Source organism: Poecilia mexicana, unplaced genomic scaffold, assembly GCF_051168715.1.
Source record: "Poecilia mexicana isolate PSO_F unplaced genomic scaffold, ASM5116871v1 scaffold_2, whole genome shotgun sequence".
In the NCBI taxonomy this organism is placed as follows: domain Eukaryota; kingdom Metazoa; phylum Chordata; class Actinopteri; order Cyprinodontiformes; family Poeciliidae; genus Poecilia; species Poecilia mexicana.
The window spans coordinates 31638347-31662995 of record NW_028263371.1 but is presented as its reverse complement, the minus strand read 5'-3'; the positions used below and the strand labels follow the sequence as shown (position 1 = coordinate 31662995).

General features: G+C 39.4%; 3 protein-coding genes across 4 annotated transcripts; all 3 read left to right on the top strand.

Annotated features, from left to right (window-relative positions):
* Positions 1 to 22: 22 nt before the first annotated feature.
* On the top strand, positions 23 to 12300 carry mpp4b (MAGUK p55 scaffold protein 4b). The gene is made up of 21 exons (XM_088014677.1): positions 23 to 2470; positions 2548 to 2669; positions 2757 to 2834; positions 2914 to 2997; positions 3625 to 3756; positions 5584 to 5665; positions 6084 to 6169; positions 6304 to 6378; positions 6463 to 6659; positions 8737 to 8795; positions 8892 to 8909; positions 8988 to 9029; positions 9154 to 9174; positions 9304 to 9318; positions 9496 to 9537; positions 10015 to 10188; positions 10304 to 10384; positions 10479 to 10572; positions 10653 to 10761; positions 10842 to 10976; positions 11657 to 12300. Exons 1-21 carry the CDS (start codon positions 2413 to 2415, stop codon positions 11846 to 11848), a joined length of 1896 nt encoding a protein of 631 aa, XP_087870803.1. The 5' UTR covers positions 23 to 2412; the 3' UTR covers positions 11849 to 12300.
* Positions 12301 to 12666: 366 nt separating this feature from the next.
* LOC106920557 (transmembrane protein 237B-like) lies at positions 12667 to 18724 on the top strand. Of its 2 annotated transcripts, XM_014991643.2 has the most exons (14): positions 12668 to 12860; positions 13141 to 13176; positions 15364 to 15395; positions 15484 to 15497; positions 15573 to 15641; positions 15706 to 15834; positions 15911 to 16004; positions 16086 to 16243; positions 16911 to 17043; positions 17135 to 17326; positions 17917 to 17990; positions 18078 to 18165; positions 18252 to 18373; positions 18467 to 18662. In XM_014991643.2, exons 1-14 carry the CDS (start codon positions 12840 to 12842, stop codon positions 18529 to 18531), a joined length of 1227 nt encoding a protein of 408 aa, XP_014847129.1. In that variant the 5' UTR covers positions 12668 to 12839; the 3' UTR covers positions 18532 to 18662. The 2 variants fall into 2 exon arrangements, with proteins under 2 accessions (XP_014847127.1, XP_014847129.1); XM_014991641.2 differs by having other exon boundaries at positions 12667 to 12860; positions 17917 to 18165; positions 18467 to 18724.
* A 312-nt stretch (positions 18725 to 19036) lies between these two features.
* On the top strand, positions 19037 to 24426 carry cyp20a1 (cytochrome P450, family 20, subfamily A, polypeptide 1). The gene is made up of 13 exons (XM_014977951.2): positions 19037 to 19347; positions 19812 to 19861; positions 20123 to 20289; positions 20367 to 20512; positions 20586 to 20753; positions 20833 to 20911; positions 21597 to 21709; positions 21796 to 21850; positions 21946 to 22066; positions 22164 to 22275; positions 22355 to 22419; positions 23380 to 23469; positions 23554 to 24426. Exons 1-13 carry the CDS (start codon positions 19276 to 19278, stop codon positions 23705 to 23707), a joined length of 1392 nt encoding a protein of 463 aa, XP_014833437.1. The 5' UTR covers positions 19037 to 19275; the 3' UTR covers positions 23708 to 24426.
* The last annotated feature ends 223 nt before the right edge of the window (positions 24427 to 24649 follow it).

The following is a 24649-nucleotide window of genomic DNA, read 5'->3' as shown; positions in this document are numbered from 1 at the left end:
AACGCTTGAGTGAATTTGAAAAAAAAAAATCTCCACACTAAAATCTTCAGGGGTTTTTTTTTTTTTTGCTTTTTCAACAATTATATAAGCTAAAATAACCTGAAATAATAATAAAAAAGTAGCTTTATAAAAAACCTATCCAAACTAGCCTATTCCTGTGTAAGTTACGGTATAAATACTGACAAGTTGGACTTGATGAGCACAAAAAAGGTTAACCTTCATTTTAGGCAAAATTAGTTTTTACCTTGAGAACCGAAGCAGGGGACAAATTAGCTCCAACTGCTGAAGTCTATTAGCAGATTTTTTTTTTCTCCTGTAATTACTCTGATGTATCATGTCTTTATCCCTTAAGGGGGACACATTTGCTTCCTTTTCCCACAGCGTCTCCTGGCTACCCGCTAACAGCTGAAATGGTTAAGAAGATTTGGCAGCTCAGCAGCAACTAGCCAGCCGGTGAGGGAGGAACCGGCCCCCGGGGGCCAGAGGCAGGCAGCTCACTTGCCCAGGATTAAGTGGGATCGAGAGAGATTACAGCCCTCTCTCTCTCTCTCACACACACGTTCCCCCCTGTTGCTCGATGAAAGCGTAGGACTGTCCTCTCTCAGGGGAATATAATTTCTCAAACTGATTTATAGTTTCCTCTTCGATTGGAGGACGGGGTGGAAGAGGACTCGGATACCTCAGGTGTAAGGTAAGACATGATGTTGGTTAGTTGAAGAAGGAAGAGTCGGATGAAGGCCGCAGTGCAGTACTAGTTACCCCTTTACTAGCTCCACCTACTTCACAACACTTCACTGACGGATCCATCATCCTATGTGAGCTGCAGTGTTCAGGACAGTCGGAGCTGTTGAAGCAGAAACATCTCCCTAAAGTTGATTCTTCCTTGGAGTTGTGGATGCCTATTGTGCAAATCTGGTTTGTTTTCTCATGATTTCTGATGAACTCTGGTGTTTTGTTCATTAGAGATTATCAACCGTTTCCACATCACTGATGTCATAAAGCGTGCCATTAACATTTGACCCTATTCATACTGGCAGAGCTGGGACTGCATGTTCCACTGCTGGCCTGCACCATGGATTGGTCCCTTTTTTAAAGTAGACAAACTTACATGTTTTTTGAAATATTCTAAATCTGCCACCTTGTAAAATTAACTTAATTCTGTATTGTACTGTAAGCCTAAAATGGACTTTATATGGTAGTGATGCTATCAGGGCCACCAGTGGAGGGGACTGTGTGGTGCCATTTTGAAGCCACACTAATAAACTGGTATGCATCAGTAAGGAGTAATATTATCTTGTATGAGTCGTCTACGTTAACATTTACCAAATTAACAAATTATATATATTTTTTTATGTTTGCTTATATATTAAAGTACTATTTCCAAACTGGTGACTGCTTAGGGTTTGTTATAAGTTATATTGTTCATCTCTAGCAAATTATTTATGCCAAATTTGATATTTGTTGCAAACCTCTGTTTTGTTTTTAATTGATTTTTGAGCTGCAGTCATGTGGAGTCCCTCAAGGCTCTGCCTCTGGGCCACTTTGTCAAGTATGACAACGTCTCTGACCGGATGACACTCAAGTTTATATGTCTGTCTCCACATGACCAAAGTCCCTTGCAATCACTGAGTACATGTTTTGTCTTTATGTAATAAGTTACTGGGTCTATATGGCCTTCAGATTTATGCCGTAATTATTCTGGGCCCCAAAATTTCCCTTTGCAGGTTCTGTTTTATTCTAGATTCCCAGGCAGATTGAGTGAGCCTTAGCTTAGCTGTAACACAATATAGAATCAAGAAGTATGATCTGGATTTCTCAATTATAGGTAGTTAGGTTTGTATCTGGGCTAACAAGTTTTGGAAAAAAAAAAGCCTTAAAAAAAGTGTTCAAAAGACATGCCTAAATAATGATTGACCAAAATCATAATATTACTCAGGCTTCAATCACATGTGGAGTTCCTCAAGACTCTGTTCTGGAGACCTTTTTTTATAAATACTGTATGACTTAAAACTGCAGGCAATGTTCAAAACCTTTCTTGTATTTATTTATTGCTATTTTAAATGTAATTATCCTAACAATAACTTTGGCATTAGGTTATTTCAATTTCATTTCCATTTCGTATATCTTTCTTTCAGAGCTACAACACATTATAAACTGTAAATGGGACAATTTTCACGGTGAACTATAATGCGATGTCATGTCCCACATCCATTTTTTTAAAAGGAATAGCTTAACACACATTATGTCTAAACATTTTATGACTTAAAAAAAAGAGGCTGACCATATATCATAAAAGTTAAATAACACGGATGAAAGAAGCTCTCTGTCAGCTCTCTGACTTACATCCATTAATCCCCAGGTTTACCGTCCGTCCTGGTGATCAGCTAACAGGTGGTCGGGGGTCCAGGGATCATGAGGCAGGCGGTGGAGGCTCAGGTTGTAACTCCGCCCTTTGAGCTCGGAGAGCAAGGTGAAGCAGAGTCCTGGCCTGCAGGTTTAATCTGTTGTGCGGCTTTGCGGTCTGATGTGACGGTTTCTCTGCTGCAGGCCTGCGGCAGATCCTGTCGGACGTGGTTGAGGAAGTGAGACGCTGTGTTGGTCAGGACGTTGACGGAGCAGAGGTCCTCCACGGCCTGCTGACCGCGTCCTGGCTCCAGTCGCTGCTTAAGGTTGGAAAACGGACATTTCTGTGTTTACCTTTTCAATTGGCAAAAGTTTTCTTGCAATCTTTTAGGCTATTTTTATGCTATTCCCAGGTGTACGAATGTCTTCAAAGGTATCTGACAGACTGCCCGGCTCCAGCTCTGGATTTTGCTTCAGGACTCTCACTTCAGGTTTGTTATGCAGTCATTTTAGGACAGTCGGTGTGTATTTTTTTTTCTCGTGTTGAACATATATTCTGTTTGGGTGTAGTTGTTGATAGACATCAGATCGCTCCCATACTGCTCTGATGAAGCCAAAGAGTTGTACCGTCTCCTCCGACAGCCGCACATGCAGGTGAGACACCAGCTGCTTGCTGCTTTATTCAGATTTGTTGTTAGGATGTGGACATTTAAAAATGACAAAAAAAAAGATAACAGATGTTTTCAACAGTCCTTGTAGTTTTTAGCCACATTATTTAAATAAATAAAAATAAATAAAACATATTTGAGAGCTCAATAGCTCTCAAATTTAATTTGGTTGCTTCTTTTTTTTCAGCAGAGCTTGCTATATTATATGTTTACAGTGAAATGCCCATTTTCTTCCACTAGTAGCTCATAAAAATATGATATATTTAGCAAGTTTTGACTTGAAAATCTGGTCTATGAAGTTCACTGTGTATCGAAACAATGTTGAAGTTTGGTGGCCTCGGTGGAAAAGTGCTAGACTCATTAAAGTCAACAAATATCAACTGACAAATATCTAAGTTGCTTCAGTTATTGATTGGAAAGCAACTACATTAATAAATATGCTTCTTTCATAATTTAAGTTAGTATAACATTTTAATAACAATAGTCTTTAAAAGTGTAGAATTATTGGGCCAGACTTGGAGAATCCCAGATAATGATGGCGATAATTTTCCGTGATAAAATCTTGAAAATGTAGGATTTTATTTATTTATTTATTTATTTATTTGTCGTTCAGGCTCTTCTCTCGGCTCATGACACCGTGGCCCAGAAGGATTACGAGCCGGTGCTGCCGCCGATGCCGGACGAGCTGCCGGACGAAGAGGAGGCCACTCGAATTGTCTGCCTCGTCAAGAACAAGCAGCCTCTGGTGAGCGGCTCATTTAAAAGTGACTGCTCTGAAAGGTTTAAGAGCTTTAAGACAACTTTAAAACATAAGATTAGCATTTATTTGGACTATTCTGTAGTTTTTAGCCTGACTCTATTATGATAAATATACTAAAATAATATAACAACTTAATAAAAATATTTTATTATGTATATTTATTATGTTTTGGAGATCTGAATCCTTAGTCCGCCCACATTTAAATCTAATTTTCAGCATTACATTGCATTTAGATGGTATGAAAAGATTGTATGAAAGATTTTGTTGGTTCAAAGATTTAATGAAGTCTTTGATTAGTTTCCTAAATAATCTTAACTAAATTTCTATGAGAGAAAACAAGTTTTGTTTATTGGGAAAATACGAAACTAGAAAAACCCGGCATATTTTCAGTGACTGTGTTGTGTCACAGCTTTGCGGGCTCAGTGGTTCCTCCCATGCTTGTGCAAGAAGAAGGTGCCGATCAGGGACAGGAAGCACCTGGAGCGTTCACAGCAACGAGACATTTGGAGGGCAAAGCCCCGCTCCAGAATGCCTGCGGCATTTCTCGTGTTGCGAGGTCCGACGGACCTGCTGCCGCCCAGCTGAGCTGCCGTGCCGCCCGGCGGCGGTCCGTCCGCACCTGCTCACCTGCACGCCTCGACACGAAGTGAGCTATCACAAGCAGACGATTCACTGCAGTGTCTGTTACACTGATCTGGAGCAAAAGTTGAACCAGTCGGCGCCGTCTGTCTACAACCCAGTTGGGTTTGGTAAGAAAAGACGCTTCCAGAAATGACGCCTTGAAAACTCGTCATTGCTCCGCCTTCATCCATCATCCATCCATCCATCTATTCATTGCCATACGGATTAATATTTTGTCTGTTTTCTCTGGGGATCGCCCTGCTAAAGAGTCGGGACCGTTCACCTGTGCTCCATATCCTCCCTGTCTTGGCGTACCATGCTACCTCAACAAAGGCACCTATCTTCATCCAGACTTGCCTCAGAAGCTTCGTGCCCAAAGCCCTTGCGTCCGCACAGCTCCATCGAGCCCCATGCAGCCTCGCCGGGTGCTGGAGGAGTCACCCGTGGAGACGTCCAATCAGGAGAGCCTGGACAAGTTGAGGACGACTGTACAACAAGCAGCTAGCTCAATGGAAAGCAGCAATAAAGACATCAGAGCCCTGGGAGAGAGGATGGTAGCTGCAACGGATCGCATGACTGAGACGGTGCAGTCTTTGGTCCTCCTCACTCAGGTGGTGGACCGGCTACAAACACTCCTCACGACCACCGGGACCGATATAAAGATTTCACACCCAGAGCAGTCCAGATGTTCCTCCTCGTCCAGCGGCAGCTCTCTGGATGCTCCCTCCACCTCAAAGGGACCCTCTCCCATCGCCGCAAATCATCAAGGACCCCTTCTCACCGCCGTCAAAACAAGAAAACGTAGCCCCGGCGATCCGGATGTGTCCAGAGGTTTACTTACAAACGGTGAACTAGAACTGATGAAGACGGCCAACAATGTGAGGGGATATCACACCAGCCAGAAAAGGAAGAAGAAGAAGAAGAGGAAGAAACCCACTTGAGTGACAATGAAGGGGTTCCAAACAGTGAGCGTTTTCTTTTGGATCACTATGCCTCCAATCATTTTTCCGTGCTTCATTTGAAAATTAAAAGAATTTCCTCTCCTTTTGTGCCCTTGTTTCATTCTTGTCTTTACAAATTCATCCACTTCCTTCTGTCCCTTCATGACCTTCAGCAGACCTCATCAGCATCCCAGTCACGTCGTTTGTTCAACCTCCACGCTTAACAATGTGTTCTGCTTTTCTGTTTCAGGGAGCGACTATAAAGAGAAATGACATCACAGGAGAGATTTTCGTGGCTCGTGTAATTCACGGAGGGCTGGCCGATCGAAGTGGTGAGACACTTTATGGTGAACAGTGGAGTGAGGGCAAAATGACAACATAAACACCATGGAGTTACAAAGAAAATAGCATACTGCCATCCAAAGATGTATCTATTCATCTCTGACTCCATCCTGTAATGACTCAACAAATACTTCAACTATTCCGAAAGAGTCTGAGTCTCTGAAACCCTTTTTTTTTAAACATTTGCCCCTTGAATTGCTCCTCAAAGGCTATTTATTTTAGTAAATAAACTGGCTTTCATGTTATGCAGATGAGCATCGCATTTATTTTTGCAAAGAAACTTCAAACCAATTTACTAAACTCTCGTGTTTTGGTTATGTTTTAAGAAAAAGTAACCAAATAACTTAAAAAAAAAAAAAATTCAACCAAATCCTCAGGTTTAGTTTGAATTTGTTTCTCTGAATGCAGGCCTGCTTCATGCAGGAGACAGGATTATAGAGGTGAACGGGTTTCCTGTGGACGGAATGGAGCCTGAGCAAGTCATCCAAGTTGTGGTGGGTCAAGAGTAGAAATTAAATCGGTTATTTCCGTCGTTTAATACCCTTCATGCTTACTGCAAGATGTTGCAGTCTTAACTGGATAAAGAGGGTATAATAAAGTTATTGTTTGTTTAATTGCATCCAATCAGCAAGCTCGGCCACATGGCACCATCATGTTTAAGGTCATTCCCATCACAGAGAGGCCGATCCACAACCAGACCATGGTGAGTCTCCCACCACACTTCTGTCATTTCTTTGCTTTAGACATAAAACTGCCTAAAAAAAAACGAGTGTAAATCGTTGCTCAGCTCTACGTCCGGGCCATGACCGACTACAGCCCTCAGCAGGACCCAACCATCCCCTGCGCCGACGCCGGGATGAGCTTCAAGAAAGGTGACATCTTGGAGATCGTGGACCAGACCGACGCCCTCTGGTGGCAAGCCAAGAAGCTGCCCTGCAGCTCGGCCTGTGCCGGACTCATCCCTTCCACTAGCCTGCTCAAACGGTGAGTCTGAACCCAACTCTCCTGCATCTTCTGCATGAAGGTGTTTTAGGTCAGTGTGGAGGTGTACAGGTGCTGGTCATTAAATTAGAATATTGTGATAAAGTTCATTATTTTCCATAATGTCATGATAAAAATTAAATTGTCATATATTTTAGATTCATTGCACACCAACTGAAATATTTCAGGTCTTTTATTGTTTTAATTTTGATGATTTTGGCAAACAGCTCATGAAAACCCAAAATCCCTGTCTCAAAAAATTAGAATATTATGAAAAGGTTCTTTGAACGAGCAATAAAAATAATCATCTGAATCAACAAAGTAACTCTAAACACCTGAAAAAGATTCCTGAGGCCTTTAAAAACTCCCAGCCTGGTTCATTACTCAAAACCGCAATCATGGGTCAGACTGCTGACCTGACTGCTGTCCAGAAGGCCATCACTGACATCCTCAAGCAAGAGGGTGAGAAACAGAAAGAAATTTCTGAACGAATCGGCTGTTTGCAGAGTGTTATATCAAGGCACCTCAGTGGGAAGTCAGTAGGAAGGAAAAAGTGTGGCAGAAAACGCTACACAATGAGAAGAGGTGACCGGACCCTGAGGAAGATTGTGGAGAAGGGCCGATTCCAGACCAAATTAAATTTTCATCTCCATAAAACTTTTCAGCAGATGGAAGCATGAAGTGCTCCAAAATCTTCTGATAGCTGCTGCGTTGATCCTGCCCTTGATAAAACCCAGTGGACCAACACCAGCAGCTGACATGGCACCCAGACCATCACTGACTGTGGGTACTTGACACTGGACTTCTGGCATTTTGGCATTTCCTTCTCCCCAGTCTTCCTCCAGAGTCTGGCACTTTGATTTCCGAATGACATGCAAAGTTTGCTTTCATCCGAAAAAAGTACTTTGGACCACTGAACAACAGTGGTCCAAAGTGCTGCTTCTCTGTAGCCCAGGTCAGGCGCTTCTGCCGCTGTTTCTGGTTCAAAAGTGGCTTGACCTTTGACCTGGGGAATGCGGCACCTGTAGCCCATTTCCTGCACACGCCTGTGCACAGTGGCTCTGGATGTTTCTACTCCAGACTCAGTCCACTGCTTCCCCCAAGGTCTGGAATCGGCCCTTCTCCACAATCTTCCTCAGGGTCCGGTCACCTCTTCTCGTTGTGCAGCGTTTTCTGCCACACTTTTTCCTTCCTACTGACTTCCCACTGAGGTGCCTTGATATAACACTCTGCAAACAGCCGATTCGTTCAGAAATGTCTTTCTGTTTCTCACCCTCTTGCTTGAGGATGTCAGTGATGGCCTTCTGGACAGCAGTCAGGTCAGCAATCTGACCCATGATTGCGGTTTTGAGTAATGAACCAGGCTGGGAGTTTTTAAAGGCCTCAGGAATCTTTTTCAGGTGTTTAGAGTTACTTTGTTGATTCAGATGATTATTTTTATTGCTCGTTCAGAGAACCTTTTCATAATATTCTAATTTTTTGAGACAGGGATTTTGGGTTTTCAAGAGCTGTTTGCCAAAATCATCAAAATTAAAACAATAAAAGACCTGAAATATTTCAGTTGGTGTGCAATGAATCTAAAATATATGACAATTTAATTTTTATCATGACATTATGGAAAATAATGAACTTTATCACAATATTCTAATTTTACGACCAGCACCTGTATTTTCATCCTGAGCTCTTTGGGAAATCTGATTTTCCTTTAAAACTCTCCCACAGTCCTAGGAGGAAGGGAAACGGGCTCAGTCCTAGTGGGATTTCACTTAGTTTCTTAAAGAGACAGATTCCCAATTTCAAGGTGCACAATATCTAAACTTTTCAGGTAAAAAAAAAAAGAAGTGATCCTGGTATTATTCTTTGGGGTACTTTACCAAAAATCTGTCAGCTAAATCCAGTCTTAGAAATAAAGTACACTATACGATCCGTTAGCTTGTACACCTTTAGCAACATTAGAACTGTTTCTCATCTGGAATGTTGTGCTTTATATGTGCAAGACTTTTTTTTTCTTTAGTAAACTGATTACATTTGCATCTTGGAAATATAAAGAACTTTCCCCTGAACTGTGCTCCTGTTGCAGGAAGCAGAGGGAGTTCTGGTGGTCCCAGCCGTACCAACCACACGTCTGCATGCAAATCTGTGAGTGACCTGCTCTTGACTTTGCTGTTGCCATCCATACAATCGTCCATATACTCACAGATTGGTTTTATCTGTTTCACTCCATGTTTCCTGCAGTGAGCACCGTCGACGAAGGTAAACAGAAGTTACGTTCAGATTTCTGCTGAATTATTTTCCCCAAAAATCCTTCCACATCTTTATTTTTCTTCACAGAGGAGGATTTGATGGCCATTGATGAGAGATGTGTTGAAGCAGGTAAGATATAGTTCAGATGAACTATCATCTGAACTATTTTTTTTTTTTATCATCTGAACTATTTTATTTTTTTTGTTGCTTCTTTTGTATTCAATTCTCTGTGTGTGTTTTTGGGTCAAAACAGATGAGGAGGCATTTGAATCTGGTAGGTAAGTCTTTGATAAATTTGTTTTGGAGCCTGAAGTCAACGACTCGATGCGTTTTCCTGCCCTTCACGGAAAACTTTTTTTTTCCTTTTCCAAACCTTTGTGATTCCTGATGCGCAAAACGTCAGAGGAGCTCAGAGAAGGTGAGGAAACTGGTGGTTTCCTGAATCTTTGAATTAATTTGAGAGAAGGAAAGTTTAATAGATTTCAGCCTCTGTAGATGTTTCATGTTTACAGTCATAATTTCTCCATCCATTAGGTTTTCACTTAATCAATAAGTTTGCTAAATGTTCCTTCTCTGCTCTTTTTCTCCCCATCAGAGGAGGATGACTTCAGCAGCAACATTGAAGGAGTTTACTTGGGTAACTACTGACCCCAAAGCAATTGTTTATTAGAGTGCACATTTAATATTTAAAGGTGCTTTCTACATAATTTGTATGAATTCCATGAAACAAATCAAGAGTCAGTGAGTGTATTATTGTCCTTAGGAGGCAACGTAAGTTTTATAAATTTTACAAATTTTATATGCAGACCTGCAGAAAATTATAATTATCTTAAGATTTGCTAGGAAAGCCTTTTATTATATCAGTTAACTGCTTAAAGCAACTTCTCTGTTTTTGTTGCTGTTTGGTACATCTTGGCATCTCCATTCCTTGAAACTTAGTGACGCCCCCTGCTCTGACGTGATGTTTACATGACGAAAACACATGAAAGTGCCACATATAGTTAACACGTGAACTTCAACAGCGCATAAAATACGTGTTCACTGCACCTTCTGTTAAGGTACAAAAAGCATCTGTAAGGTTTAGCCTCTGACATCCTTTGTGTTTGACCGTCAGCGGGGTTCAGGCGCAGCATCCGTCTGTGTCGCCGGCGTTCCCAGAGCACAACTCAGCCTTCCTCCCACATCCGCTGTCCCAGCAGCTGCAGCAGCATCCTAAATAACCCTTACGAGGAGGTGGTCCGCTACCAGCGCCACCCAGAGGACACACATCGCATCATCGCCCTCATAGGTACAGAAATAAAACTTTGGTTTGACGTCTGTACAATCCGGAGAAGTATGCAGTTTGATTTCAGAATATCACGGGTCTGGATGAAAAAAGACTTTGTCTTGTTGTTGTTCCTCAGGTTCATCTGGTGTCGGTGTGAATGAACTCCGACGGCGCTTGATCGAGATGAACCCAAACGTCTTCCAGGGAGCTATACCTCGTACGTGTAAAGCCTTCAGAGTCACAAAAATATTTTGAATCATTGTTGTTTTAGCCAGTATAAGTCATATATTTAGTTTTTCCTCTTTCACTAGACACAACAAGAAGTCCAAGAGGGTACGAGGAATCCGGGCGAGAATATTACTTCACCAGCCGAGAGATTTTTGATCATATGGTCTACAATAATCGGTAAAGCTGCTATCTGTCACATGCTTTTCGCCTTCAAATAAATTGTGATGTTGTAATTTAACGCTGTTATTTTTTGATAGGTTTCTGGAGTTTGGCGAGTACAAAGGTAACCTTTACGGAACCAGCATTGATGCTGTGAAAGACGTCTTAAACAGTGGAAAGATCTGCGTCGTCGACATAGAGCCAAACGTAAGCCTCGCCATGCGCCCGCTCTAAGGACAGAACTGATGATGCAGAGTAAAACAAAAGCACTTTGCCTTATTCTTTAGGTTGTTCAGGCAGTGAGGACTCATGAGCTGAGAGCGTACGTTGTCTACGTGAAGCCCCCGCCTCTGGAGCGCCTCAGGGAGACGAGACAGGACTCGTACATCACCACCAACTACTATGTCAACCGTCCATTCACAGTATGCTCTCTGATGGCTGGGTTTTACTGTTTACATCTAGTTTCTCTTAGTGACAGACAGCAGTAGGATCAGTAGTAGGTGTAAGATGATGTCACTGGGGAACCAGCACTAGGTCTTAGAGGGTCAACTTCAAAATTGATCCGAAATGAAGTTTTGAAAGATGAGGCCAAAGTAGAGATGTTTGAACGACATCAAAAATCAGCATCAGCACAAAGATTTCATGCAAACTGTCAAACACGATGACAGAAAATGACTACCAAGAGTTATTTCTGCTGTTGTGTGTTTGGTGGTTTTAGTGCTCAGATTATCATGAGGTGAACCCCAAGGAATTGTACTGGAGCCACTTCTTTTCTTTTCCACCTTGGATTCATTTATATAATACAATTCAAACTTTTTGCAATTTTTTTAGATCCTTAATTTTAATTTTTTTAAATCCAAAAACAGTTATCCCAATGTATTCTCTATGTCACTCAAAAACTATATATTTTCCTATGTGGCTATTACAAAACTCAGTGCTGGGCTTAAAAGCTGAACAACACAGTGATTAAGTAGGTCAGACAAAAATGTAAGCTAAAGATTTGAGTATCAATTTTTTTATTCTTTTTTTATGGACATTGTTGGTCATTGACCCACAAAAATCCCCAAAGGCTGAAATCCAACCTGACTTTGATTTTCAACAGGATGAAGACTTCCACGAGATGGAGGAGTCAGCCCGGAAGATCGAGGCCCAGTACTGGCAGTTCTTTGATCAGGTGATCGTCAACGATGAGCTGCAGGACTCCTGCGTCCAGCTGCTGACAGCCGTCAGGAAGGCACAGGATGAACCACAGTGGGTCCCCGCCTGCTGGATCCGACCCACGGCCGAATCATGAGAGAGAGAGGGATTAGAGCACTCTTCGCCGGGAAGATACAAATGTTGAAATGTAAAATCCTTGCCTGGATGTTTGGGGGGAAGCAAGCCAGGAAATATGTAAATCCTTTGATCTGTATGTATATGTGTGGAAAGCTTGTTCTGGTCTTTAAATCTCTTTAAATCCCAGAGGAGGACACAAAGCCCCAAGAAATCCCATAAACTGTGTCACAATTTCTTTTTTTTTTAAACTCTGCTCAACTTAGCAGTTTATTTAGATGTGCTTTGTGTACTGGATTGGAAGGTGTTTAGATTAAAATAAATCCGTTTTGTACTTTGCATGCAGCTCCATTTTCAAAAAAGAAAAAAAAAACACAAAAAACTGATTTAAGATCAGATCTGTACTCACAAACTTGAAATATTTTTTTCTGAATGTTTACAGTATAGAAATAAAATATTTTTGTGTTTGCTCTCGTTTTTGTGTGTGTTTCATGACAAAAATCTTAAATAGAAGGTGAATAATTAACTGGGTTCATGGTTCAGGCTGCCATTTTATTGCACAACCAAGTAACGAAATACACGTAAGTTGTTAAAAATGCCATATATGTCAAATGCGACTTAGAAATTTACTTCGTAATTTAATAAAGCAACGTAAAAACCGTTTTCAAAATAAAATGTTTTATAACTGCAACTTGAGAAAAAGAGTTAAATATGTAAATACTTTTGTGACTGATTAAAGTGTATTTGTATCGGTGAAGAAATGTATTAACTTAGACACTTTATTGTGCGTTTCTTATTTGAACTTTTTTAATGTATGCTTTTATTTTTCAAATTATACGTACTACTTCCTAGCAGTTCGTAACATCCGGTTAAGTAAGGTAGCTCGGTGAGTGTAAACAACACAGCGATAACTCGGTTTTTAACCGTCTTGGTGTTGAAAAAGTCTGGTTACATTGATGAGAATGTGACCAGAAATTCATTTCGCTGAAGGGTTTTAGGTGAAAAGACCGAGAATGGACGGGGGAGATGGTAAAGTAAGTACTTATCTATATACAAGATGAATAACGGTTCTTTTGTCGAAATGTTCTCACGTCTCAATGTCTGTAAGATACAGAATGAAATTATGCAGTTTATTCAGAATAAAATTATCTATTTGGCAAAATGTATCATTTTGCATTTTATTCAGTATCATAGCACAAGGAGCCACCCATGCATCCTTGTATCCAGGCACACACTCCATCCATTTTCTTTGCTGTTTTTTTTTTTTTTTTTTTAATCTCCTATAACTTATTGTATTTTTTTGTTACTTTGCAGAATATAAGGTTTAGGGAGCTGCCGCCTCTCCCTAAGGTAAGTGAACTCACTTATTTGTTAGGGTTTCATTATTATTACCGTCTATAGAAAGTCTGAGCTGATTTAAATACAGGGACGTGGAGTGGGATGACATAAGGGACTAACTCTAAAGCTACGGTTCCGTAGGATTCAATAAAGTCCATAAAACTTTAAAGTTAATATTTTTATAATTGGACCTTTAAATACAATTTAACTAGTAATAACAGGACAATTTTAATTTAGTTGCTTTTTAATTTATCCGTTTCTTTTTAAAAGTGCTGGCAGTGTCTATTAAGGCAGGATGTTGGAGTTCTGGTAGAGTTCAGAAATTATTTATTTCAGTCGATTTTTATTTTAAACTATGTAGACAAAAAAAAACGAGTTTAAATACATCTTTAATGTGGAAGTTAAAAACTTCCAAGTTAAAATGTCCAGATTTTTAGTCTTTGTTCTGTTATCTAGCAAATTAAAAGTTAAAATTTCAACCAAAAAAAAAAAAAGTTGATTTTATTATTGGGTTACATTTTTTATTGTGTACCAATCAACAAGTTCTTTGTTTTTTTTTGCAATTTAGTAAATATGTATTTATGTGATCATTTAGATAAACTTATAAATGCACAAATAAGAAATATACAAAATACATATAAACAATAAATGTGCATTTATTATATAGATGTAAAGAATGCATAGTTGTTTTGGCATTATCATTAATAATTTAAATATTTTATAGTCCTATGTTGCTTTACCTCACTATAAAATAGTGAGGTAAAGCAACATAGGACTACAAAATATTTATGGGTACAATTAATTCATTTGAATTAATTGTACCCATAAAAGGCAGTGGGTGGAGCTAAGACTGCAGGTTATCCAATCAGATGCTGGGGACTATTGAGAACCTGAGTGCAGGAAATCTTAAATGGTTAAATATAGAAATAATTCTATTGATATCAAGTATTAATTAATGATGTTGATATTCAATTCTGTATTTAATGAATTATTGACACATCCATATAATTGCAGATCTCTGTCAGATATCTTTTTTTTTTTACTAATACCAGATAAACAAAAAAATTGTTGAAACATCTTATTTATTGGATCGTGGCAAGTCGATATTTTGGCAAGTTTGATATTTATTTATCACATCACAATTTGCATGTTCACAACCAGAATAAAATGCAAAAAGGTGAAAACTCAGCTTTAAAAATGTGTATTTATTGACATAGAACAAAGCCAAAAAAAGAATAAATCCTGCAAAAACTCTTTAAAAGTTGCTGTTTTCCCAAACAACAAAGCGCTGCAGTGCCGTCAATAAAAACAAACCAAATCCCACCAAAGCTTCGCTTCTCCATCCTCACAAACAGCCACTCTTATGATGCTCCAAGTCTTTTGTAAAAGGTTTAAATCGTTTGACCTCTGCTCCCAAACTAATCCTCCGTCTTGGCAGATTTAGCTCAGGATTTATCTGTCAGGATGTCATGTGTGGCTTCGCTTTGCTCTGAGTTGCATTCTTGACCGAAATGGCCAGAAAAACCACGGTAAGGTTTTTGTTATCTCAGCCGTTTGTTTCAGGCTTAGCTGTGTCCAAGAAGTTCTGCTATACGAGTGTAAAAACCACAACGGATCAGATGTTATGTAAACGTCCGGGATTAAACAAACTACTTATCATGTGGTTGTTCTGTTCAGTAAGAGTTTCTTATTTGGATCAGGGTTTTTTATTATAAGAAAACATAGTTATTGTGTTTTAAATACTTTGTTTGGGGGGGAAAAAGGACAAAGTTCTGGCACAAGTAGAACTAATGTCGTGGTCAGTTTGCTGGTTTTAGTTTCAGAAGTACTATTTGACAGAAACAGTAACTGATACGTTTGCGAAAAACGTGCAAAGCTCTTTAAAAGGTAAACTACTTATGGAATATTTTGAGGATTTGGCAAAACTCCTCCAATTCTATTGTGCAGGTTCATGTGTATGAAAACACATTATTTTATTTATTTTTTTAAACAATGATATTTTTTTAAAAAGTAGACAATAAATGTGGTGGAGATATTGGTTTTTTTTTCTTGAAGACGTGGATAAACGTGTAAAAGTCCTTAAAAGTCTGAACTCTCTTCAAGGCCCGCTTTGTTTGATTATGAGTAACATTACATTGGTAGAAAATGACTAAATGATTAGAGATAATTATTTTTATGCTTGCTTTTTTGTCTCCATAGCGAGGGCAGCGAGCCCTTCCCACCATGTCCAGGTAGGAAAACTTCTCCTCTTTAACAACTTCTTTGCTAAAAATGAGAATAATAATAAAACTCTCTTTTTTTGTTGTTGTTTCATAAAAGCCAAGACACAGCAGGTGGGTCCAAATTTTTTCAGAATCCACAATGTCGATTTATTTCCGTTTCTAAATTCAAATGAAAAACGTCGACAGATTTTCCAGCCCCGAAACGGAAAAAGAAAAAGCCAAGAAAAGACGCAAATGGAGAAGGAGACGTGGAAGGTAAGGAGATGAGGAGGAGCCAAAAGAAACGGCGTTCTTTGTTTGAATAATTGTGTTTCCTCAGATCAGGAAATGGAGATGGGAGGGCTCGGCAGCCGGAGGGCGTCAGAGGTCGGAGATCACCTGACACTCGAAGCCTCAACAGATGCTCCAACGCAGAGGAAACGGAAGAAGAAGAAAGCCATGTCCACAGGTGGAAACCACTCCGCTTTTCTTTTATGTTTTTCAAAAGTACGCTGGCGGTTTTAAGCTTATCCGTCTCGATTCAGATCTGGAAGACAACCAAGCCGACCTGGTCAACGGAGACACCGGAGATCAGACCACCGACGGGGAAGAAGTGGTGAAGAAAACCAAAAAGAAAAAGTAAGAAAAAAAACAAAGAAACATTAACGAAATTATAGTTAAGAAGACAACAACAACAAAAAAGGTGTTTCTCATGTTCAGGAAGTCGAAGGTGGCAGACTCGCCGCTTCCCGACGAGTTTTGCGTCGAAGAGGACGACATCATCAACGACAGCTGCTCACCGATCCCCCAGCAGGCTCTGTTCTCAGCGCCGCAGGGCCAGAGCCAGCCGGTCGGGAAGCTGTTTGTAGAGAGAACCAGTGAGTTCATTACACCGACAGTTATCTAAAGGAAAGCAATGAACTTAACTTTACAGGTTAATATATATATATATATATATATATATATATATTTATATATATATAATTAAAACTATACTAGATACTCCATTAAATCTACAATAGAGATTAAATTGAAGTTTATTCAATAAACTTGTTTTTTTATGCTAAAGGAAGGCCTATTTTAACTTTTTACTGCCTGAATTTATGTATAAAAATAACATAAGTTATTCTTTTTTTAATGTTCTTCTATTCTCCTCTGCATTCACAAATACTAGGACCAGGCTCAGGGACAAAAATGAAACTACGGACATTTTATTACTAGAATAAAGTTGTGCCACATTAAGGTGAAATAATACGAGATTAAAGTCATAATAAAAACAGAAAAAAGACGTTATCCTTGTGACATTTTTTATTTTCCTAATTAAAAAAAACTCAGCCTGACCTGATCCTGTGTCGTACACTAGGACAGCAAATGGAGAAAGAAATAGATTCAATAGTTTTTTTTCTAAACGAATCGAGAATCTCTAGCTTCCGACCAAAACAACACTTTACAGGTCAAATCAGAGATGTCTCTGTGGAAAGGTTGATGGCTTTGAGATTTAAAAAAAATGTTTTTTCTTTTTATTACGGTCATGTTGATGCGCAGAGCGGTTCCAGGCCGCCGAGCGTTCTGACTGGAGGACGACGGGCGAGCAGATGGACGGCGTGGCCGAGCTGCAGCACATGCCGCCGCTCTGGACCACCAGAGACGTTTCTGTCCGAGTGCATGAAGGCTTCAGGTGAGGGGGGGAACCTGAGAACTCAGCCTTCACCTCTCCTGTATTCTCCTCAATGTTTCTCCTCCATTTTTTTTTTTTTTTTTTTTGTTAGGGTGTTTGGTCTGTTCTGTCACGGCTTCCTGGCCGGCTACGCCGTGTGGAACGTGGTGGTGGTCTACATGCTGGCCGGCCAGCACCTCACCGCTCTGCGCAACTTGCTGGAGCAGTACCACAGCCTGGCCTACCCCTCACAGGCCCTGCTCTACATGCTGCTGGCCATCTGCACCGTGGCCTCCTTTGACAGGTTGAACCAGGAGAAATCCCTTTCAAAATAAAAGCCTACACTTTACAAAAAGTCACGAGTCACTTAAGAAAATATCTTTATCATAAAAGTGCATTTATTCCGAAGATATGAGGTTTCTTGCTGTGCTGACTGTATTTATACAGAAAAATGCAGGAATGTTCCTTTTTTAGAGGAATAAAAATAAAATATTTGGAAATAATTTTTCAAAACCTTCTCAGTTTCTTTTTTTTTCTTATCTTTTTATTTGAAAAAACCAACTTCACTTTACGGTCATATCTCATGAAACATGTTTTTTTTTTTTTTTTTTTTTTTACCTTTCTTAGTTTTCTGAAGTCTTATGACTTTTGGGACTCATAAATGTCTTTGTTTTTACTAGAAATTTTCAAAGATTAATCTCAAAATTTCAGAATTTTTTCAGCAAAAATTCACTCCTCCTGTTTTCTGTCTACAATGGTCCTGATTCGCCGTCGTACAAGCATGAACCACATGTTTTGATCAGATCAGGAACAATCTATCTGATCTACAGCAAAATATGAACCTACTCCTCAGAATTAATGATTTATTTTTTGTTTTTGCCTTTTTGTTGTCAGGGTGAACCTGGCTAAAGGTCCGGTGGCTCTGCGGCAGTTCATCACTCTGGATCCAGTGGCTCTGGCTTCGTTCTGTAAATCCACATCCGTTCAGAGATTATTGATCCCTGTTGTTTCTGTTTGCTTTAATCCCACACTCTGTGTTTTTTTTCCCCACTCAGTGTATTTCTCTGCTTTGATTCTTTCTCTGAGTCAGCAGATGACCAGTGATCGGATCAACCTCTATGCGTCCTCCAACACAACGATATGGTGGGACGACGCAGATAATCCTGACGTTACGAAGCAAAACGTAAGGCCAGGATTACATTCCTTGGTTTCATCTGTTCCTGCTGCAGGCCTCAGGGGTCAGAGCACCAGATCCTCCACCCGTGGGTGACCATCAACCTGGTGGTGGCTCTGCTGGTGGGCTTGGCGTGGATCTTTATTGCCACCAGGCCGGAGACGGACTACACCGAGGGTGAGAAAGACAGATGACGCTGGCAAACTGTTAGAATTCCAGTGAAATCCACTGTGAAATCACAGATTATGTTGTGTTTTCTGTTTCCTTTAGGTTATCTGAGGGCGATGGAGGTTGAGCCGGCAAGGCCAGAGGACAAATCAGAAATTACCAGCTGAAAAAAAAAGGAGCAACTGTTAATCTCTTCTGCTGCAGCCTTTGTTGACATCTGTGATTGTAGTAGAGATTATTATTTTTTGTATTTTCAAATGTGCTTGTCTCTTAAAATATAGAGTTTAAAGTAATCCAACGATGACTCTTCTTTATGTCTGATAAAATATGACATTTATTAAATAAAATCCACTGAACAGATGTCCAGATGCATTTTCTGGGATCATTGAAATACAAACAACTAGTAACGTTTTTTAAAATTATTATTACTATTTATTTACTCACTATAAGAAAAAAAGCTCTATCATAGTGAAAACAGACAAAAATTACAATATTTAAAGATTTATATATATATATGTGTGTGTGTGTGTGTGTGTGTGTGTGTGTGTGTGTGTGTGTCGCCCTAATACGCCATCGTATTGGGATCAAATACTCATTTCACTCCAAGACATCAAGATATTAAAACAAGTTTTTAAATTGAAATATTTTAATTTGTACAAATAAAATTATGAGTTTTCGATTATTTTTATTAAGATAAAAGTATAATTAGTAAAAAGTAAATTGAAAAAAAATTGTTCAAATGTCAAGATTAAAAAAAAAACGTAAACTTCCATAAATCCATCGATTACTTTGGTCTTCTTGCCGTGGCTAGGCAGCGTAGTCGCACACAGATATGCAATGTTGACGTGGTAACTGCCAACATTTGGACGCAAACTTCCAAAGATATACGAATAGAACGTAACAGCGCGGTCATGTTGGACTTTGCCATTTTCGCTGTCACGTTTGTCATCATTTTGGTCGGAGCTGTTCTCTATTTGTACCCGGTAAGCCCCAGATAGGTCAAAGTTAGTTAGCATTTAGCAGGCTGCTATCCTTAGGGCAGGCTGCAAACACAAAACACTCGATTTTAAAACATCTACAGATTTTTGCAAATTGCGATGGCTAATGTGTAACAGTTTTACAAATCCAGATATCGTGTAATGTTATCTCATAATCGGCATTCATTTTATTCAACTCGCTACAAATTTAGTGCATAAAGCCACAGTTTTATGAGTTATGGTTTGCGCAAAAAAGGTGAAACACGCGTAGATATGAACATTTTCAAACTTGAAAGTGTATAATTTATTAGCCGATTTTTTAGAAAGCACAAATATCTGTTCGTATGATAAATTGTCTGTCTTAAAAAGCTTGGACTCCCTTAAACGGGAAATAATAGGCTTAAAATTGACAACATTCAAATGGAAATCGCCATGATGTGTTCACTTGATTCTTATAAACATGTTTTTAGTCTTCCAGAAGGGCCTCTGGTGTCCCTGGTCTGTACCCCACAGATGAGAAGTAAGTTATATTTAGTTTTGTACATATTAGTAATTCCTGTTCTACTTAAACAAGTTGAAAAGTGTATTTTTGTCTTTTCCATTTTGCTAATTTGCTACATAATCATATGACACAATAAGACATGGACAACTACTTAACTGTATGAAAGGGTGCATTTAAATGTATGTTTACTTATTTATCGAGTTGACAATTCTGAAGGGAGCTGCATAAACAGAAAAATGTTCTATCTTTGTTGTTTTGCTTCTTCTTTCCACTCTTTAGGGATGGAAACTTGCAGGACATCATCAACCAAGGCAGTCTGCATGAGTTCCTTGTTAACCTGCATCAGGAGTTTGGATCAGTGGCGTCGTTCTGGTTCGGCGGGCGGCCGGTGGTCAGCCTGGGCTCTGTGACCCAGCTCAAGCAGCATATCAACCCCAATCACACCAGTAAGGACGTCACACTCAAACTGAGAATCTTTTGTCCATGTGAATACCTAAACTCTTCACATTTTTCTGATTTTCAGCCGACTCCTTTGAGACCATGTTGAAATCGTTGCTCGGATACCCCCCGGGGATGGGAGGTGGGCCCAGTGAGTCAGTGGTTAGGAAGAAATTATATGAGGGGGCCATCAATAACAGCCTGAAGAACAACTTCCCAGTCATGCTCAAGGTTCGTCTGGATCACTTTAAACGAGGCTCGCCTCAAGTCAAAAGAGACCCACTGATCAGGAAGTTTTGTCTAGGTGGTGGAGGAACTTGTGGGAAAGTGGAAGTCGTTCCCAGAGGCTCAGCACATCCCGCTGTGTGCCCACCTGCTGGGTTTGGCCCTGAAGACCGTCACCCAGTTGGGTCTGGGCGAGCGCTTCAAAGATGACGCCGAAATCATCTCCTTCCGCAAGAACCACGACGCGGTGAGAATCTGTTGGATTTGTTTTTTCATTTTTTAAGCTGGCATCAAAATTACTTAAGTGTTTGTTCTGATTCTGCCAGATCTGGTCTGAAATTGGGAAGGGCTACATGGACGGCTCCATGGAGAAGAGCTCCAGTAGAAAAGCTCATTATGAGAAGGGTGAGTTCAATCATTGAACTTTGTTGGAATCTACTTTCAATCTGTGATGCTGTTTTGACAAAACTTTTGATTGACTCCTTGTACAAAAATCAGGAAGCCAACATCTTTTAATTCTCTATAGGTTTGGAGCTTCCTGATTGGTTTATTTAAACCCTTATTACTTTGGTTCTTCACCCACATTCCTGTTAACTTGAACAGAAAAATGAATTAAAACACACTGTTTGAGTGCTGTGACATTTGGCAGTCTTGCATTGTTGATAAAATTCACAAAAAAACTGAACAAACAGCCAAAACAGCAACATGTTGTTCATAGTGGTTGCATTTTAGGAGCCACATTCTCCTAAGACGAGACTTTATGTTTAAGAAAAATGTGAAAACGTATCAAAATTTAATCATCTTCTGGTAATTTTTGATGGGTTTGAATCTAAATTCATCATGGAGAATCTCATTCACTTTATTGTCCATCCGTGCAAATGAGAGGTTTGGATACATCTAGTGACAGAGTTGGGAACTACAACTATGTATATTCTTTACTCATCTTCAAAACCAGGAGGAGGACTTAGACACAAGATTGGATCTGTTAATCTTTTTCTTAGTTCGCAGGATTTTACATTTTATTGTTGTTGTTTTGGATCTTTTTCTTTTTGTTTGAACCATAAATGATTTTTTTAAAACCTTTGTTCAGCTTTATCAGAGATGGAATCCATGCTGCTGTCAGTGGTGAAGGAGAGGAAGGCACAGAGGAAACAGACGGCGTTTGTGGATGCTCTTCTTCAGTCCAGTCTCACAGAACGACAGGTGGAGTCTTTGATAGCTTTAGAAAAAACTTAAACTGATGGAGAACCTTATGAAATTATACTTTTTTTTGTATTTCTGTGTTTTAGGTCATGGAGGACTGCATGGTCTTCACTCTGGCTGGATGCATCATCACTGCTAACTGTAAGCGAGGAGTTAGCCTGAAAGTAAACTCTTAGCAGAAATGACTGCTTTGCCTCATAAAAAAGTATCCAAAATGAAAAATGCTGTTTCGGCAGTGTGCATCTGGGCGCTTCACTTCCTGTCCACTTCCAAAGAAGTCCAAGACAAACTCTACCAGGAGTTACAAGATGTTCTGGGTTCTGATCCTGTTTCCCTAGACAAGATTCCTCAGCTCAGGTGAGACCCGTTCCGATCCACTTTTAGTATCATCCTTCGTATGTAGGCTGCTTAAGAGAAGCAGCTGCTGAGTTTAATCTTGTCTCTCTTTGGGAAGATACTGCCAGCAGGTTCTCAATGAGACAGTAAGGACCGCCAAGCTGACCCCCGTAGCGGCTCGACTTCAGGCAGTGGAGGGCAAAGTCGATCAACATGTGATCCCTAAAGAGGTATCAACTCTGCTCAGGTGTCCAGCTTGTGGCCACAATAGGAGGAAGTAAAAGTAACGTTTAATTTATTCACTTTCAGACTTTGGTAATCTACGCCCTGGGAGTAGTCCTTCAGGATGCAGACACATGGAGCGCCCCCTACAGGTTCACCTTTAGTTATTGGAAGAACTAACTAAACTCTGATTCTGATTCTTAATATGGAAAAACAAAGTACAACTTTGCTGCATCTAAGTGACCACCATGAGTCTTTACTAGCTGCGTTTCCATTACAAATGTGCAAAAAACGTTTCGTATTCACTGAGTGTCGCCGCAACTACGTTTCTTATTTCCAGTAAATAAGAAACGCAGTTAAAATCACATGTGAATAAGTTTGCTCATGCGATAAGTCGTTTAAAAAACGTCGTCTTTGTCTTTTCTGCCATCACTAACATCCAGTTGTTGATCGTGTGATATGAAACTTTGTGATCACCCCCAAAAAAGTGGTGTGTTTCCAACAGAAACACTGTTATTTTTGATCTGGAATACCACGTGTGTGTGTGCTAACACAAGGCAGAAAGACATCAGTAATGATCTTAGAGAAACAACTCTTGATGCTTGTCAATCTGTTAGAAATTCAGGGATAATTTCCAAATTTGAAGTCTATCATATTATAGCAGAGAAGAGTCCTAAGTGGAAATGTTTTAGGAAAGGCTCCATTTAGAAGTTTGTTCCTAACTGGGTCATCAACTGGAAGGTTTATCTCAAACATGGCAGCAGATCTACGGTAGTGGTTGAAGAAGATTCAAGGTGATTTAAACGTGAAATGCGGCATTGCAGAAAAAGGAAGGTGTTTAATCCTCAACAAACAGAGGCAATATGGCAAAGAAGAGACAACTACTGAGAGTTCATGGGGTATACTTTATTTTTTCTGACTATTTGATGAACAAATGTTCATTGCCAAGTATGCCTCAAGGATTCTTACTCTGGCAAATTCTTTTTCAGAGGTGGTTCTATAAGCTGTTTGCTCAAAGTGTACTTGGTTTATTCCATTGGTAGTAGCTACAAATTAGCTTCACTACTGGAGATAATATTGCGCAATTCAAACATTATTCTTATATTTATCAGGTTTGATCCAGATCGATTTGAGGAAGAATCTGCAAGGAAGAGTTTCTGCCTACTTGGCTTCTCAGGGAATCAAACGTGCCCAGAACTCAGGTAGTTTCACATTTTTATGACTAAGCTTTTGTCAGAAGATTGTGGTTTAATAATTGGTTAAATTTATTTATTTATTTTTGTTAGGTTTGCTTACACTGTAGCTACCGTCCTGCTCAGCACGTTGGTGCGACAGCTGAAGCTTCACCAGCTGGAAGATCAAGTGGCAGAAGTCAAATCTGAGCTGGTGTCCACACCCAAGGACGAAACCTGGATCACCGTCAGCAATAGAAAAAGCTGAAAATAGTCTACAGTGCCCAACAACTAAAGCATCATGCTCTTAGAAAACAATCAATTTGAGTGAGAATTTACCAGCAAAGTATTACAGATGGGGTTTAAAATGAAGCTCTTAATTGAATCGGTTGTAAGGACCAGAGACTTTCAGGACATTTCTAACCTGCAGCCAAATAAATTTCTACTTCATAAATGGGCAAAGCTGTAAAGGCAAGAGTTTTATTTTTAAAGGAGCATACTGTAACAAACACTGCCATCTAGTGGCTTTCCAAAATTTGGTTGATCTGTTTGTGAGCAAGAAATTATATCTTTATTAACGATTATGTAAAGCATCTGTGGAGAAGAAAAATAACTTTACTTTTTCAGCTCTTCCTGTTTCTGGATCCACAAAATGAGCCACTTTTCTTTTCTTTCTTTCTGTTTTTTTTATTTTATTTTTTTTACTGTAATCATTTTACATCTTTTTTTAGTTGTAGAAATATGACTTTCCACCATTGTCCTAATTTGTAACTATTTAATTTTGCCAAAATGAATACAAAATATTTTTTTAAATCAGTAGAAACTACCTGAACATTTTTTTAAACATGATTTATTTTTGGCAGATGTTTATAATATTGGTAATCTTAATTTCCATCGCTGCTTTAGGCCAAATATTAGAGCCTTACAGCATTTGGATATTTCATTTCACTTTTTAAGGTCTCTCGTTTAATAAACTTGAACAGGAAATATTGTTTTTGCTGTTGTCTTTTATTTAATTTTACAAAATATTCGTCTATTAATGGATTTGTAAATTTACATGACTCCGCCTACTTGCTGCTTGATTATTACAAGCATAAACTAATATGAAGTGAACTGCACATTTTTACAAGTTGGGGAACTGCGTTGCAACTCAAACGTATTATCCAATTTTTAAACATCAATGGAATTTTATAAGAAAGAAATAGAATTG